The sequence below is a fragment of the Dromiciops gliroides genome, chromosome 4 (assembly GCF_019393635.1).
Source record: "Dromiciops gliroides isolate mDroGli1 chromosome 4, mDroGli1.pri, whole genome shotgun sequence".
NCBI classification, from domain to species: Eukaryota; Metazoa; Chordata; class Mammalia; order Microbiotheria; family Microbiotheriidae; genus Dromiciops; species Dromiciops gliroides.
Window position 1 is genome coordinate 402,595,578 of NC_057864.1, and position 19,171 is coordinate 402,614,748.

General features: G+C 37.2%; 1 protein-coding gene across 1 annotated transcript in view; it reads left to right on the plus strand.

The window, feature by feature from the left end:
- The window catches only part of SLC22A3 (solute carrier family 22 member 3), a 143,580-nt gene extending 127,361 nt beyond the window's left edge, over positions 1-16,219 (plus strand). Inside the window, 4 exon segments of the mRNA XM_043964152.1 lie at positions 938-1,046; positions 10,134-10,246; positions 12,760-12,859; positions 14,593-16,219. Coding sequence (XP_043820087.1) covers positions 938-1,046; positions 10,134-10,246; positions 12,760-12,859; positions 14,593-14,653 — 383 coding nt within the window. The 3' untranslated portion in view covers positions 14,654-16,219.
- Positions 16,220-19,171: the final 2,952 nt, after the last annotated feature.

Consider the following 19,171-nt stretch of genomic DNA (forward strand, 5'->3'; position numbering starts at 1 on the left):
AAAAATATCTCGAATGACTGCCTACACATTTTCCCTGCCTGGAATTCAATGAGTTGGCTAGTTGTTTTATTTTTTTAATTTTCTGGAATACCCCCAAAAAGGATAGTGATATTTCCCTAGTGGCCTGAAAAGTTGCTTTAGTGGGTGTGGGTATGGGTGTGGACAGAGGAAAGGAGGAAAGGAGAGAGGGGAAAAAAAGAGAGAAAATGAGAATATATTATTCAGCTCATTTAACTTCATGATAGGAATCTACCTGGCCTGCTGGGTGAAGGTATCAGTTCAGCTTGTCACAGTGGAAAGATTGCTGAACTCATGAGACCAAATATCAGCTCTGCCACTTCCTAGCTATATAACCTTAGGCAAGTACCTAAACCTCTCCGGACCTCAGTTTCCTCATCTGTAAAATGAGGGGGTAGCACCAAATGGATTCTAAGGCTGCTTTCAGCCCTAGTTTTGTGAGGCTGATCCTGCCAGGTAGTTTTAAAATGAAATAACAGGGAAAACAGAGCAAAAGAGAGTAAATATCACAATATAAAGTAAGGAATGACAACAACCAGGACGTTATTTTGAAGATCCCAAGTGTAGGACAACACAAATGCCTTTAGGAACTGAAAAAGAAACATATCCAAGACACAACTTTGCCTTCTTTATTCTGATGTTTTATTACAACTCTGTTCTTCAAGGTCATCTATGGTGGGAGGGGGGCATAATAAGGGGGCACCTCTCCCATTAAATTCATATACACACACATGCATATATGTATGTAGGTATGTATGCATATATAATATACACTATACTCACATATACTGTGTCCGTTGGCTACAGTTTGATATGTGTACTTCAAAAACTACAGGCCTGTGGGAGGGATCAAGGAAATGCCTTTTATGGTTAGACAGTAATTACATTAAATCCCTCACATTTCTCTCTGTATTTCCAGGGACACCATGGTTGAGAACCTTAATAGCTACCATAGGAAGACTGGGGATTACTATGGCCTTTGAAATTGTTTATCTGGTGAATTCAGAATTGTACCCCACAACCTTAAGGTAATTACAATGTGTAACTCCCAGATTTTCATTTCTAATATTGTGACTGAGATCTTTCAGGATGTACTTCAACATTTTGAAAAAAAGGCTATTTAGCTCAGTGATTTATTAGTCCATGCTTAGCTTCAGGGCAACACTCTCAAAGCACCTAAAATAATGTAAAATTTGCCCAAGAGAAAGCTTCTGTGACTCACAGTCTCTGTTTCATACATGATGCCTTTGAGATGAATGATAGAAAATGTTTTCTGCCTTAGGGTTCTGACACATAATTTAATCTATCAAGGGATCCCATTCAGCTAAAGTTAAAATTCTCTGGCATGGTTAAAGAATAGTCTATTTGTTCATCATTGCAAATATTTATTCATCTCAATTCGTACTCATTTTGTCATTAGATGTTAATCGAATTGAATACCCAATGTAGGTTCCTGACTGATGAGATGATAAAGAACACATTTGTTACCTCAGTTTCTATTTGCTGCAAGTAATTTTTTTAAAAGAGGTGTTTTGTGCTATGTATTTTCTAGGAGGATAGTTATAGATGGAAGGGATGGAACTTTTTACATTTTTTTCTTACTGATATGTTAACTTCCCAATAATGGACACCGATATCTCTGACTGGGAGGGAACAGAGGAATGAACCATGGCTATTTAGATGGATATCCCATATGTCAAATGATACTCAGTGCCAAATGATATTCAGCAAATACCTATTGCTCACATACTTTGACTAAGGGATGGTGTACCTAGTGGAAAGAGCACTAGACTAAGTCAAAAGACCTGGATTTCTATCCTCAGCTATTCCACTTACTGGGCCCAGTTCTTGGGAAAGGGGTTTCAACTAGATGGGTTCTAAACTAGATGGTTTGAGTCGTAACATTCTATTATTCCTCCCTTAGGCTAATCATTGTTTTCAAATAATTGGCTTCTAAGAGATTAGTATTCTTGTTTTTCTCCCTTAGCAGAGCTCACAATGTCTGAAAGTAGGAAGAGAAACAACCAGAGAGCATCCCCTTTGCTTGCACACAGTAATCAGTGGAACTAACAAAGCGGTCCCTTCACTAGCCATCTTCTACTGCCTATCTCTCATATGAAAATGCTGAAACCATTGTTAGAATGGAGTCAGTCTTATGGAAGATGTTGGCATCACCATCAATCAAGACACTTTTACTGCATAAAGTTTGGGGGTTCGCTTAGAAGTAGGAATTCATGATGCAACAAAGACTGGTCTTTCCTCAAAGCAATAAAAAAAAAATCAGGTGGTGGTCTTTTTTGGGTGGGGGGGAGTGGGGATTAGCTCCTTAGAGAGTAAAGTTATGGTGGAGGGATGGAGAATGGGGAGCAAAGAAGGTGGTAGTGATTGAAGTCAGAAATAACCTAAATGAAAGCAAGCCAGCTCCATTATGGCACTGAAATGTGTTGCCAGCCAAGTATGGACTGCTTATGCCATCACATACTTTCAGAAATTCAAAATATTTCCCTATCAGTATAATATTCTAAATTTTCTAAGCTTTAGCCAGCTACATTCACTTCATCTAAAATTAAAAATTAATTTGCCAAGAGGAGTGCTAATTCAGATTACATGCATTTTTCCAGGTTTTTCCTCCAGCAATGGTCAGTTTTATTCTTTCTAATGAAGGGCCAAGATGTATTATATTCCCAACCCATTTGCACTGTCCCTTGTTTAAAAAAAAAAAAAGACTTTGTCCTATATGGGAGGATTGGAGGATATCATTGTTTTCCAACCAAGAAAGAGTATGTGTACTGCTCTCAAGAATAATACCATTGACGGGGCAGCTAGGTGGCGCAGTGGATAGAGCACCGGCCCTGGAGTCAGGAGTACCTGAGTTCAAATCCAGCCTCAGACACTTAACACTTACTAGCTGTGTGACCTTGGGCAAGTCACTTAACCCCAATTGCCTCACCAAAAAATTAAAAAAATAAAAAAAGGAACTATTAAAAAAAAAAAGAATAATACCATTGACGTTTTGAGTCTTTACCTAACCCAACCATAAAAGCAGTGATAGAAACATGTATGTGTATGTTTCTTTGTATTTGATTTGTGTTGAATCTGGGGTTGGTTAATTCTCCACTAAAAACTTCATCCCATAAAACAAGAGGAAACCTTTAAGTGTTCCTTTGGCAAGTAACAGCGCACATTCATTTAAAATAACCTAATCAAAGACTAGCTTTATTGATGTAAGTGCAAGCATTTTAGAAAGTAAAAAAGAACAATACAGATGTATCTTATTATTACAGTCACATCTCACTCATTAGAGGTCACTTATCTAAGATCCTCAATGAGCAGGAATGTAGTCAAGAACTTGAAAACAAAAATTTCTCTAAGCAACCAAAATAGTTATCACATAGTCCATACTCTTTACTTATAGCAAAACCCCTCAAGTCCTCACTCAAAGGCAATTAACCCTCATTTTACCTTTACTTTGTTTTACTTGTATATACTTAGAAGCACTCTCAATGTAGGAAAGACTGGTGCACTTCATAGCATTATGTTTCTGCTCCTTACAACCTAGTATAGAGACATTAGTTATGGCCTGACCCTGACAACTGAAAGAAGCAGACATCTTTTTTTTAATTACCTCTAAAGAAAGGAAATGCAGTATATAAAAAGCATTGAAGTTTGGGGCATTTAGCATAAGGAAAAATTCCTCTTTATGGCTCCATAGCATTAGAGAAATAGCAATGTTGTAATAGAAATAATACATTATGATAGCTAACATTTATATAGTACAAAGTACTTTGCACGTTATCCTTATTTGATCCTTATGACTCTGTTAAATAGCTGTTATTATTATCCCCATTTGACAGGTGAAGAAACTGAGGTTGAGAGACTGAGTGGGGGGCAGCTAAGTGGCACAGTGGATAGAGCACTGGCCTTGGATTCAGGAGGACCTGATTTCAAGTCCAGCCTCAGACACTTGACACTTACTAGCTGTGTGACCCTTGGGCAAGTCACTTAACCCTCATTGCCCCACAAAAAAGAGAGAGAGAGAGAGAGAGAGAGAGAGAGAGAGAGAGAGAGAGAGACTGAGTGATTTGCTCAGGATCACACAGCCAAATAAGTGCTCAAGCTGGGGTCTGAACACAAGTCTTCTTGACTCCAAGCTCACTGCTCTATCCATTAAGTCACCTTGTTGTCATTGTTCTTGTTCATCCTTGGTTCTGGTAGAGGACCATGACAGGGTGATGTCTTGACTTGCACTGAATTGGATTTAAGTGGGGAAGGGCTGTGCAAGGTCACTCTCCCCTCTGGAGTCATCAGGGTCCAGTAGCAAGATAGACATCAGGACAACTAGAGATGGCCTTAGGTGCAGTGGGAAACCTTGGCCTTTTTAATCTAAGGTCTTTTCCAGGTCTCAGTTTGCCTGAAGCAACACCCATTCAATGATTAAGGCTAGGGTTACTCCTTCTTAAAAGAGTCATGGGAGATCTGAGTTTTCAGCTTCTAACTCTAGATGTGGTCAGAGGCACTTGTATGATCTTGTGAGGGTCTTCCCAAGGCTTCTTCAATTTTCATTAACTATACAATGAGGTTGTTAGACAATATGATCCCTGAGACCTCTTCCAGATCTAATTCTATAATCCTATGAGCTGCAATGGATAGAGCACTGGACCTGGAATCAGGAACACATCAGTTTGAATCCCACCACAAACACTTACTGGCTATTTTACTTTGGGCAAGTCACCTAATGTCTATTTGCCTTGGTTTCCTCAACTATAAAATGGGAATGATAACATCATCTACCACACAGGGTTATAGTGAGGATTAAATGAAGTAGTATCTGTAAAAAAGCATTTAGCATAGTGCCTGGCACTTAGTAGACATCATATAAATGTTTATTCCCTCCTTTCCTATGATCATGAAAAAATAATTTAGCTTATCTGAGCCTCGGTTCCCTCATCTATAAAATGTGGCTTGTAATTTCTATGGTATCTGAGGGATTTTTGTGAGGCTCAAATGAGATAATGAATGTAAATGACTTCATAAACCAAAATATTCATTATAAATAAAAACTCTTGTCATAATCACCACCACCACCACTATCAGAGGACAAGAGATAATGTTGCATAGTCAATAGAGAGCAGGTTTTAGAATCTGGAAGATCTCTACTCCCATTTCTGACATATACTGTCTATATGACCTTGGGCAAGTCACTTAACATTTTAATGCTCCTGATCAATTCTCTAAAGCCAGAAGTTGCAAGATAGTTGCTGCTCTGCATTGGTTTAGAGGAGTTCCTCACGAGGAATTTCATATACCAATGAAATCACAGGTTTAGTTCTTTTAAAAATTAGAGGACATCACCTTACTAGCAGAATAATGAAAAAACCAGATCATTAGATCTGAAAGTAACCTTTAATTTTCCTTTGTGTCTTCTATCTATCACAAGGAGGCCTAGAGGATATAGAGGTAGGGCAGATGATAAGACCTGGAGGACAACTTAAGGAGGCAGTGCCAAGGCAGATGGTAAGGCTTGGTGGTCCTTTATATCATCAGGAGGAATTGAGTTGGTGATTCCTATCTCATCCAAGCTGTGTAAACAGTCCATGCTTTTGGGTGGTGGGGTTGAAGAGAACCAAGGCACAAGTGGAGAAACAGGATGCCCCCTGTGGTTATAGTGGGACTCTCCACTTCCTGGGCATAATAGATGGGTTCTAGTATTATAAATGAGGTGTTACTACATCATTATAACTAAGTTGGGGTTTTTTTTAGATTCAACCTTTTGGTTTCTCTCTCCATGAATTATTATCATACTCAACTGAAACTCTGACTATTTCAGTCTGATTTAATAAATATTCCGTCCTGTATTTATAACCTTTGGGGGCTCAAGTTCTTTTTTGATACTAGAGCATACTTTGAAATATAAATATTGCCACTTTTCCCTCCCTTCTTCTCCCAACCCCTCCCAAAAGTTCAGACAGCTATTTTACATTCCCTGTGTAGCTATTTCAGATTCGGTGCCAAGTAGAGAACATATTAGTTTATCTCAGTCCAGTCATTTCCTTGAATTTGAAATTACGCCTCTTCTTAGGGAAAAAGATACAATGATGCAAGCTATAACCATCCTCCTCCCCCAAATACTATCGAGTAGGGAGAAAATGTGGCTTTTCTTTCAAGCACTAATATTTTTCAGAGCTAGTCTGAGTGGCTATATAGATAGATGTTCAGTGATTTGAAATATGAATGAGGTTTGCCTTTAAACCTCAGTGTGAGTCAGTTGCTAAAGTGAATTTTCAAATGTTTTCAGAATTTTCACAAATACAAAAATGCTGAGAATGTGATACTGCCAAGAGTGTTTCATACTCAGACATAGCAATAATGATCATTCATTTCTGTAGAACTTTAAGGTTGACAAAGTGCTTTCCTTACAACAACCCTGTGAGAAAGGTAGTACAAGTCAAGTTCTATTATCCCCACATCACCTATAAGGAAACAGAAAACAGTGACCTGATCACATTGATGTCAGAGATCTGATTCGGACCCAGCTCTACTGACTCCCAAGTGCAAAATTCTTTCCAGTATATCACCTGGTAGAATGTAGCTCTATATCTTTTAGACAGAAATAGGAAGTAGACCTTTGCTGTCTTTTTGATGCCAACCAGTTGTCTTGCAGATGTGTGCTATTGGCCGTAAGCTGGACAAAGTGAGTTTGTTTATGGATCAGTGCTAGTCTGTTCCTGCTACTGTAAAATGCTCAGTGCTCATGCCTTGCTGTCAGTAAGCTGATAATTTCATCCTGATAACACAAAGCACAGTCTCTCATATTGAGCAGTATAGTGAACAACCGCAAAGAAGAGTTTCCATTCTTAGCAGTGCTTTAGTCTTTGCTACCCATCACATTAATACATTCAGTGCATTGTATAATTGGGGGGTTATCAGGGACCTCCTGCTTCCATTTAATCCAATCTATATCAAAAGTAAATCCTTAGTACAATATATCTAATGAATGATCTCTAGTCTGTGCTTGAAGATCTCTAATGAGGGGGATGCCACTGCCTATTGATGCAGCCCATTCCAGTTTGGGACATCTCTAATTGTAAGGAAGCTTTTCCTTCCATGAAACCTAGATGTGGCTCTTTGGAGCTTCTACCTTTTGCTCTTGGTCCTTCCTTCTGAGGTTAAATAGAGTCAATCTAATCCCTCTTCCAAATGACAATTTTTCTAATATTTGAAGACAGTTAATCATGTTCTCCAAGTATTCTTTTCTTCAGGCTGAACATCCTTAGTTGCTTCAACCAACCCTTGTATGCCATGACTTTTCACCATTCTGATTCCCCTCCTCTGGAAATTCTCCTAAGTGGTACTCTACCTGGGGAAGCAGCATACTGTGTTGTACCAGTGCTCAGCTGCAGAACTTAGAACAGAGGGGACAGGGGCAAGGTGCCTGCCTATGTGTGGGATTGTACCAGACCAGAAGGAAGGGGCTTAGGATCCAAGAATCCAGTTCTATCCCCTTAAAACCGCTTAGGTCAGGAGCTGAGGCTAATGAAAAGTGAATTCCCCAGCATGGGAGGATGTTCATGTCTGGCCCTCGGGGGACTGGCCATAAAAGGGAAAGGAGTCAGAAAATGAGAAACAAAGAAATAAAAGGGGTAAAACTGAAACTTCCAAAGATCTAAGGAAGAAGAAACCTTACTTAAAAACTTAGCAAAAAAAAATCAGATAAGTCAACAGAGATCATATTAATAGCAAAAGAGAAGATAGACTCCAGGACATCTGAATGGATCCAGACATCTCTGAATAAATATTGCAATACAAAGAATAATGAGGCAGCACCTGTTAAGGAGGAAGATCCTGTGAATTCCCAAGAGATCATGAACCCATGGCAGGATGTTCCAGAATGATTCAAAAAAGAAATAAGAAGTGTGAGAAATTATATGGTTTGTATATTAGAAATAATTGACAGAACAGAAGAACTTGATTCACAGGGCTACATATCTCCAGAGAAATAAAAAAGAGAACAACTAGTTGGGAATACAAATATATGGAAGTGAAGAACAATCTGAAAAAAGAGAAATTTTTTAAAAGCAATAACATTAAAAGAACTCACAATCTCTGTAAAAGCAAAACAAATGATATTGAAGACAAGATGCATAAAGAGAACTTAAGGATTATAATTCCTTAAAGAGAACAAAAGAATAAATAACCTGACCATGAAAATATAAGAAAACTTACCAGAACTTCCGAACATAAAAAACAAAGTGCCAGTTAAAAGAATCCACAGATCAGCATCAGAAAAATCCTATTCTGCAAACTCTAAAACATACATTGTTTATATTTTAAAATTCTAATGCCAAGCCACAAATTCTGCAAGCAATCAAGAAAAAGTTTTAAGTATAAAAGAAATGTGAATAACACAAGATCATTATGCTCCCAGCAGAAGGAAATGGGATGTGTTTTGAAAAGCAAAGGAGCTCAAGATGCAATTCATAGTAATATTCCCTGCAAACCTGAGCCTTTTTGCATCCATGAAAAAGATGGGTGTTGAATAAAAGGGGCATTTGAAATATGCCTAAACTTTGATGATGAGAACTGAATACAATTATCTAGCTGTGGTCTTACTAGGGCAGAGTACAGTGTGATTATTATCTCCTTGTTCCTAGAAGTTAGAGTGCATTCCATTTCTTTTCCTTCCATGTCACACTATTAACTGATGTTAAGCTAGCAGTTCACATCTTTTCCTGATAAATTGCTATCTAACTATAACTTCTCCATATTGTACTTATACTCCAAGATATGAGCAAAATTTCATATTTCTATTTATTGCTACTAAATGTCATTGTTAAATTTTCAAAAATTTATTGCAGTAGTGCTACTTTTAAATTTCACATATTATCCATAAGGTCTTCTCATTTGTTAATCAGATTTATATATTGATGTTTTAAAATTGCATTATATAAATTTAACCAACTGATAGACTAAAACATTGGGCCAAATCTATAAAGATAAAACTTAATAACTTTACTAAATCAGTTACTAAATATTGTTACTTCTTAAGCTTCATGTTACATTTGGTATCAACACAAATAATAATAGAGTCACAAATTTGGAGTTAAAAGGGACCTTAAAGATCATGCCCAACACCTAAATTTTTTAAAAGGTAGAATTGAGGCACAGAAAGAATTTAGAGACTAAGGGCTTGTGTTAGAATGCTGGGTGTATTATTTATTGCCTGTGTGACCTTGGTAAAGCCAGGATTATAACTAGTTCTAGTTTCCCAGTCCAATTTTCTTTCTAATTCATTAAAGAATGTGTGTGTGTGTGTGTGTGTGTGTGTATATATATATACATATATATATATGTCTATATGTATATATAGACATATATGTGTGTAAAATGAGTCTTCCTGATTTCAAATCCAGCCTCACACTTTTTCTAGCTGTGTGACCCCAGGCAAGTTGCTTAATCCTCGTTGCCTCAGTTTCCTTATTTGTAAAATGATCTGGAGAAGGAAATGGCAAACCATTCCAGTATCTTTGCCAAGAAAACCCCAAATGGGATAACAAAGAATCAAATGCAACTGAACAACAACAATTTAAAAATTGTATGAGTACATATGTAGCTTATTTAGAAAGGGAATTATCATTTGTAACCAAAAATTAAAGTGTTTAAATGCTAAAGTTTTTAAGAAAGCTAAAACTACATTATGAGGGTGGTAAAAATAGAATAGAACAATACCAGAGGAAAAATTTTATGCCTTTTATTGAAAAATAGAAAATGAATGCAATAAGGAAGAGAAAAGGTATAGCCATGAGCAAGTTATAGGATCTAATAGAGGGCTCATACTGTAAGCACATGATTTCTAATCTGTGATGCTAATTGGCAGGATTAATTTCAGTTCAATCTTTTGACCTCTCTTCACTTCAATTACCTTATCTATAAAAGTTGGAAGCTAGCACTTGCCTTACCACACAGGATAAAACTAGATGAAAATATATATCAAAAATTAAAGTAGCCTATGAATACAAAATAGTTCTTTGATTATTATTACCAATATCATGCACATTTTCATTTTCTTGATTTTGCCAAGACCTTGCTCATTAAAGAATTTTTTTTTTCCTTTGCAGAAACTTTGGTGTTTCATTGTGTTCAGGTTTGTGTGATTTTGGTGGTATTGTTGCTCCATTCCTGCTGTTCCGGCTATCAGCCATTTGGTTAGAACTACCTCTTATCATTTTTGGTAAGAATTTAACATGTCTTTTTTAAATATGGTAGTTTTCACTGGGGAGTTAACCTGAAATAATGGATAGAGTATTAAATTTGGACTCAGGGAGATCTGGGTTCAAATTATATCTCTAACATTTTCTACTTGTGTGACCAGGGTCAAACCCTTTAACCTTTTGAAATGTCAGTTTCCATGGGAATAAAAATAATTTTACCTCCTACTTCATGGGGTGATTGTGAGGATTGAATTATACAATATATAAAATGTTTTGGAAGCCTCAAAGTGCCATTCAAATGTTAGCTATTATTATTAAAAGAACTCTAGATTGACTTTTTTTTTTAGTGAGGCAATTGGGGTTAAGTGACTTCCACAGGGTCACACAGCTAGTAAGTGTTAAGTGTCTGAAGTCAGATTTGAACTCAGGTACTGATGACTCCAGGGCCGGTGCTCTATCCACTGCATCACCTAGCTGCCCCTAGATTGACTTTTAAAATTGTTATTCATGGGATCTATTTAATCTTCTGCCTTTGACTATTTTATTTTTGAGGAGTCAGCTATGGCTCAATAAAATTTGACCAATAGAGTTCTCCTATGAGATTCTGTTTTATTTGTTAATTACTTATCCTTAAAAGATTTCAGAGGCAAAAACAAAGTGAAACTCCTATAAAATGCTAGTGTTAGAGAATAGAACTAACACCTCTATATAGGATACATCTGTATCATATCAGATTTGGATCTATTTAAGAGGAGATGATTTGATCTTTAGTATAAACAACCTGTGTAAAAACAAGTCCTGTTATAAGGAGTTCCAATATAATTATCTCTTACTTATTTGGTTTGCTTATAAATAAATTGAGCCAAAAGGAAATTAAGAACCTAACCACAGTCATTAATGTGACCTGTTTTGTTTTCACCCAGTCTCACAAACCCACTGCTGAAAAACATGATAGAGGGGCAGCTAGGTGGCTCAGTGGATAAAACACCGGGCCTGGATTCAGGAGGACCTGAGTTCAAATCTGGCCTCAGACTCAGAAACTTGACACTAGCTGTGTGACCCTGGGCAAGTCACTTAACCCTCATTCCCCCCCAAAAAAAAACCCCAAAACAAACACAAAAAGAAAAACATGACAGAAATCTGAGAGTTGATAAGTACCCAGATGTCATTCAGGCCAAACTCCTGTCTAATAAAAAATACCATTTCACAAAAATAATCTTAGGTGTTCATCTGGGCATCCTAACTCAAGTCAAGAATTCCACAAAAGATTCCTTCTAACTATTTTCTTTTCTTTTTTTTTTTAAGTAGGGCAATTGGGGTTAAGTGACTTGCCCAGGGTCACACAGCTAATAAGTGTTAAGTGTCTGAGGCCGGATTTGAACTCAGGTCGTCCTGAATCCAGGGCTGGTGCTCTATCCACTGTGCCACCTAGCTGCCCCACTATTTTATTTTCTTACCAGAGGTCAATGTTAATTCTGGAGCTAAGGTGAAAAGGAGCATACCACTCAAAACAATCCAGTATAAACTAGGTAGCTTATTATTGTGGAAGCAACCTTGGACTTGCGGTCAGAAGACCTAGGTTTGAGTCCAGACATATGCTGCCATTTATTAGCTGTGTGATCTCAGGAAAGATAATTTCTCTGAGCCTCAGTTCCCTAATCAGCAGCAAAGATCTAATAGATTTACAGGAATCTGGTTTGGATCAGATTAAATCTTGGGTCTTATCACATAAATCACACTTGTGTCCCTACCCATGGTTTCCCTTGGAGATATTAACTTGGGTCATGTCTTGAGAGAGAGAGAGAGAGAGAGAGAGAGAGAGAGAGAGAGAGAGAGAGAGAGAGAGAGAGAGAAAATCTGAGCACCAATAAAAGCCCTGATGCTAGCAAAACCTCAAAATATAGGTTAGGTTCTAACCCAATGGGAAGCATAAAGGACACTCACCTTCTTTCTCAGGTGGGCTTCTGTGTCTAAGCTGTAGCTCCCTCTCTCCATGTTCCTGTGTCTCTAATGGGACACTTAAACACCAAGTCTAAAGGTATAGTCGAGGTATCCCTTCTGGCCACGAATCAATCATCTTTATGTGGTGTTGGCAAGGCAACTTTTGTCAATGGAATATTATATCTCGTTAAGGAGACATCAGTTCCAGAATAAAATATTCATCAGTGGTAGATTTTACATCCTTATATAGTGAGACCACATAAATACTAGACTAAAGCCCTAACCAATGAGGGCAACAAAGAACCTTGGAATGTGCTTAAAAGTACCTGAAACATGTCAATGGGGATGATGATGATGACAATTTTTGAGAATCAAATGAGAGAATGCAATGTACTTTGAATTCTATACCCTTGTATGGATATAATCTTTTATTTATTTTTAGTCTGATGATTCACATGGGAAATTTTTAGTTGTCTCAGTTATTTGCAAATTTTGCTGCGTCTTCCTAGAAACCCACCATTTCTGAGAACCGAAGATTAAATCAAGAATGTCCATTCTTGGTACTATAATGCCTTTCACTCCTGTTCCTTAGGTATTCTTGCATCAGTCTGTGGAGCTCTTGTCATGCTCTTACCCGAAACAAGGGGTATTGCCTTACCTGAGACAGTTGAGGATGTAGAAAAGCTTGCCAGGTATTATATCATCCTGATTGACATGATGAGTATCTTATGTGCATATGAACATTCTTAACATTTATGGAAATTAAAAGCCTAGATCTCCTGGAATTTACATATCAGCAATGACAAACACACACAAAAAAACAGGAAAAATCAACTGTTGATGGTACATCTTTTACTTTGTAAGTAAAAGAACCATATTGAGCAATATAATTAGCACCATCATTTTCTAGATACATATCACCGATTGTGCTTCTCCCATTTGACTTTGAATTGTGTTGTTTTCTTTTTTGTTCATATTTTCTCTCAATATTAAAATAGTAGATACCCTTTAAAACTAGAAATGTTTTAAAAATCAGAATCCACCTCCTTATTTTAGTTTCTCAGCCTATATGAAATAAATGCTTTCTCTTCCTTGATAGGAGCCCCACACTGTCATCCTATTTGCATCACATTGTTTTGGAAGATAAAACCAATAAATAATACACAGGATTCTCACAAGAAGCCAAGTCTAAGATGTATTCAGGGAAAAGTCATCACTTCACAATAAATAAAATAACGCCTATAAAGTATTTTGTAAACCTTAAAGCATTATGTAAATGTGAAATGCTACTATTTTTATTATGAGCCAGTTAGAAAACAGCACTGAGTAGCGTCAAGAATCACAATGACAATATCTCAGAATGACAAGGACATTTTTAGAAGACTTCACTTCAGACTGTACCTGGACAGGAATTTCAGCTCCAGGAAAGCCTCCATCGAGCCTCTCCTTGAAGATCTCCACTTATAGAGAACCAGATACTTTCCAGAGAAGCCCATTATATTTTTTGGTATCTCTAATTGTTAAGAAGTCCATATTTTCCCTTTACTGTAAGGGGAAAACTCTGGCTTTTTACAATTTCTACCCATTCTGTCCCCATGCCTATGCAGAATAGTTCATATCTTTTTCCCATATCAAGGCACAAATCATACCGTTGGTCTTCACTTTTCTAGAATATAAATAGGCCCAGGTCCTTCAACCAGTCCTTATATATGATCTCTAGTCCCTTCATACTCTTAGTGGACTTTTCCTTCAATGCACATTATTTTATCAGTTCCCTTCCGAATTACTCTGAAAACAAATTACTTGTCATTAAAATTATTAAAATTTTCTTTTCACCTGATTACTTTTTTTTTTTTTTTGGTGAGGCAATTGGGGTTAAGTGACTTGCCCAGGGTCACACAGCTAGTAAGTGTTAAGTGTCTGAGGCCGGATTTGGACTCAGGTACTCCTGAATCCAGGGCCGGTGCTTTATCCACTGCGCCATCTAGCTGCCCCCTACTTTTTCTTTTTTAAAAGCATTTTATTTTCTTTTTTCCAATACATGTAAAGATAGTTTTCTACATTCATTTTGTTAAAATTTTGAGTTCCTTCCCTCCCCCTCTCAAAGCCAACTAGCAATCTGATAGAGGTTATATATTACAATCATGTTAAACATATTTCCACAGCACCTAATTACTTTTTCATGTTACCAGTACTGCTGGTTCACATCTGATGACTTTTTTTGAAGCCACAAATAGCTTCATTTTAAAACCATCTCTTTCTCAGTGGGAAACAAATAAAGACAATATATTGTACTGTCAGTTAGCATATGACCATGACCCAAAATCATTCCATAATGACTATTATGTTTGTGAAAGAATGCTTTCCTCTAATTCATTAAGTGACTTTTGACATGGAATTTCTCTTTTCTTCTGTGTTTTGCTAGCCCACATTTCTACAAAAGAGGCAAGAAGAAGAAAAGTCAAGTAACAAGCACTCACACTTGAATCCTTGCCAAAGATGAAAGAAGGTATTTAGTGAGGTTCTACCCCAGGAACCTGGTTCCTATCAGATTTTGAAATCAGTAAAACACAACTTGCAAGGATGTGTGTTTCGTTTTCAACCACATTCTAATATGAACAAGTTCTCTGTACTATATATACATATCGTATTTCAAGTACGATACATAGACTTTTAAAATATCCACTGTATTTTTGTACAATATTGGAAATAGCAGGTATTTCTTTCTGGGAGAATGGGACACGTGGCCAATATCACTAGAGTCACTTCCTTGAGCAGCTTTCATGGAGGCCAAGAAATTTTCTTTGTATCAGAGTTGTTTACTTCTGAGACAATGAGGGGAAAATAACTACGTGATGAATGACAAAATATGCCTACCCCATTCTGATGAGGATTCCTCCAGCAAGTCAGGAAATGCAAACAGAATTTAGGACTGGTGTTGGTGACCTGAGGAGCAATAATCTAATTCAATTCAGTCAGAAAAAATATGGAGTGACTTCATCAAAATCTAGCCAAACAATTAAAGTGCTATGTTGAAAATCTTTTTAAAAGACCACAGAAGACCAAGATGGAATCCTAAATATATTGGACAACACTATGCTGAGCCTTTGGAGTATAGCATTCACCAATTTGTCTTCCCTTTTCCCTTTCATCAGTTTCCATAAATCTTACCTTGGTTTAGGCATTGTGCCAATTACGAAGATTCATTTGCCTTACAGGTTGAGATTTTGGTTAGATTACTTATTGCTCAAGATTAACCCTGAGATTATCCAAAAAGATTATTATTTTTTCCTTCAATGGACACCTAGAGCCAGATCTTTAATCCAATGAAAAGGAACTGTGGAAGGGAAAATGGCCTTCACTACTGCTGGGTTCACAGTTCTCTGCATTTTCAAAGGTTGAAGTGTTTGTATTTTATTTGTTAGGTTTGTTTCTTAATAATATCTATATTTAATAAGGCACAGGGATTTCTTATTCACTTTTTCTAATTCTTGCTTATCCAAGGACTGAGCCAACACTTAATGCAAAATGAAGATGTACAGCCATGCTTAAACTAATTAGCATCCAGTTTTGTAAGTGCTCTTAGACATCACAAAATATCCTTGAATGACATCCATTTTTTTTAGTATTCTACTCAGTACATTCTACTTTTGGGTTGAGTATGTACCTTATACAATATTCTTAAATATTATTTTTCTGGGACATGCGGTAGAGGGACACTAAAGGACAGAAGATTCAGACAATGTTAGAGAGAATTTCTATTAGAGTATGCATATATAGATATATATGTACACAATATGTGTGCTAATCACAATTTACACTTTTCATCCTCATATCACAACTGATTGAAATGTAAAATGGTTCATTTTATAAAATATGTCAGACAATTTCCTTTGGCTTTTAGTGATGTGGTATGGCTTTACTAATTGATATTGTATTGCTGTTTCCTTTCTCCTCTTAAGAGCACTAGCTTTAAGAGGGCTTGTCTATTGTTTAATATTACCTCTATATCTTTAAGCTATTTTACTTTCAGTAAAAATAAAAGGTGATAAATTGGCAAAAAAATGAATAATTATTCTCTTCTTTCTTCTCACCTCTAAGAAAAATTACAAAGCAAATTAGTATGATCAGTTTTCCCACAGGTCAAAACAGTCTTGCCTTTCAGCTTCTGGTCAATAATAAACATATTCTTAGGAAATTTTTTTTTAAAAAAAGAACTTTTCTTAAAACTTTTTAGGTCTTAGCTTCTGAATTACTCTTACTTTGTAAGGTGTTTCAATCATGAGTTTAATTCATAATTCTACCTTTTGTCTCCTTTCGGAATATCTCTAGTTCTCAGGATTTTTCCAGCAGGGCATCTCCAGTTGACAGGCAACTTACCACTGTTCCTAGAAAGCTACTGGTATGGTGGAAGGAACACCACAGTCTGAAGACATGGATCCAAATCTCAGCTTGCCTCTTCCTCCTTGTGTAACCTTGAGCCAAGCACAACCTTTTAACCCTGGTCTCCTTACCTCAAAAATGTTGGGGCAGTTAGGTGGCACAGTGGATAAAGCACCAGCCCTGGATTCAGGAGAACCTGAGTTCAAATCCAGTCCCAGACACTTGACACTTACTAGTTATGTGACCCTGATCAAGTCACTTAACCCCCGTTGCCCCACAAAAAATAAAATTAAATTAAAAATTAAAAATAAATGTTAACACATATAAAGCACAAAGAAACAGAAGTCATCAACCCCTGTTTGGTTTGGATGCTCATTCAGAAGGCTAAGCAGGGCACTGAGGCTTGATTGTAGATAAATTTCAAAATGGTAGATATCTGACATGATGGGTTTGTTGGGTTTTTTTTAGATTTTTAAGGGTTTATTAAAAGATAGAAAGAGAAAGATTGAGAACAGAATTCCTACAACCTGGCAATCCTTTCTTTCCTCAACTCCTCTGTGTAGTCCTTTCCTCAACTTTTCTGTGTAGTCTTCTCCTCAATTCCTCTGTGTAGTTCTCTGTCATCACCAAGTCAGGAACCCTGACATGATGTTTTAATGTAACAAATGAAAATCTGTAATGCTCCTGGTATTCATGAACTGTATGACTTTGAACAAGTTGCTTAACCTCTCAAAGCATCAGCATCCACACATGGGAAATTCAACAACCAGACTCAGTGATCTCTTGAGTTCCTTCACAATGGTAGCATTCTGCAGGTCCAAGGTTTTTCACAAAACAAGTCACAACAACTACAGAATCATATAATTTTGCAGCTAGGAGGAACTTCAATCCCATGTAATTTAACCCTTTAATTTTGGAAACTAGAGAAAATGGGGTGATTGCATTGTGACCTGCCCATGAATCATTCAAGGAAGGATGTACTCAATGTGCTGTTTGGCCTTCTCTACATCTATTGATATTGTATGGATACTAATGGGACACAGAAGCAACAATCCTTTGGTTAACCTCCTTCTACGTGACCAGTCCAAAACCCTTCTTTCCCCATGCACCTTTACTGAAATCCTTTATGTCACTTTCCCCGTGTACTGTATTTTGGTACTATATTCACACCTACCCTGTGGCTCTCGTTTGAAGTTCAGGTGATCTGAAACTTTATTTCCTAAAAAACCTTGATATTCCATGAATCCATAGTATTCCATGATATCTACATAATACATATAGCATAATTGGAAGATTACTACCACTCTGAAAGATTAAACTTTCAAATGTCTCCATTACTATTCTGTCTGGTACAGAGATGTACATTTACACTTGTGTTATTGTTGTTCAGTTGTTTCGGTCATTTCCAACTCTTCATGACCCCATTTGGGGTTTTCTTGGTAAAGATGCTGGAGTGGTTGGCCATATCCTTCTCCAGCTTATTTGACAGATGAGGAAATGGAGGCAAACAAGGTTAATTTGTTGCTCAGGGTCACACATCTAATAAGTGTCTGAGGCCAAATTTGAACTCAGGAAGATGAGTCTTCCTGACTCCAGGCCCAGCACTCCATCCACTGTGCCCCCTTTCTTCCCTTCATGCTTGCTAATGAACTGGAAAAAGGAAATAATACTTTCTAGTAAGATACTAGTAGAATAATATTAAACACAGTTTTGGTAGAAGTGGTGGGGTAGGGTGGTCAAGGTAAGGGACAAGCAAGAAGTCCTGTTTCTTTGGGGTAGGGGAAAATGTGATGCATGTTAAAAAACTGAAAATTCAGTCTATAGCCACCTTAATATGACTGCAGAATAACATTATTTTTAAAATAGGGCAAACAATCTTGCTTGAAAATAAATGGACAATGATAACTATTCATATGTTGTTCCTCCTAATGATTTTGGCAGGCTTCCTAGACTCTACTCTAACCCAGGATAACATTCAGACACTTAGCTCAATATTGAATTACATTTCCCTTGCCCAATTTGCCTCACTTTAAACAATAACTCTAAGTTCAGTGTTCCCTGTGCTTGGCTAAAGGAAAGTACTTACTGACAGATGTCATTTCTAAGAATAGGGCTTGTTGTCATGACTCCACATGCATACTGCTGCTTTTTAAAAATCTCTCAGTGGGTCAGCTAGGTGGTACAGTGGATAAAGCATTGGCCCTGGATTCAGGAGGACCTGAGTTCAAATCCAGCCTCAGACACTTTACACTTATTAACTGTGTGACCCTAGGCAAGTCACTTAACCCCAATTGCCTCACCAAAAAAAAAAAAAAAAAAAAACCTCTCAGTGACAAAAGTACTGACACTAAGTATGCGTGTCAAGTAGACCTTCGTTGGCAAATTGTCCAGTCATTTCAATAATGCCTGACTCTTCGTGACCCCATTCTGGGGTTTTCTTGGCAAAGATATTGGAGTGGTTTGCCATTTCCTTCTCCAGCTCATTTAATAGATGAGGAAAACTGAAGTAAACAGGTCTAAGTAACTTGCCTGAGGTCACACAAGTAGCAAGTGTCTGAGGCTGAATTTGAACTTTCATCTTCCTGACTCCAAGTCTGGTGCTCTATCTGCTGTGCCACCTA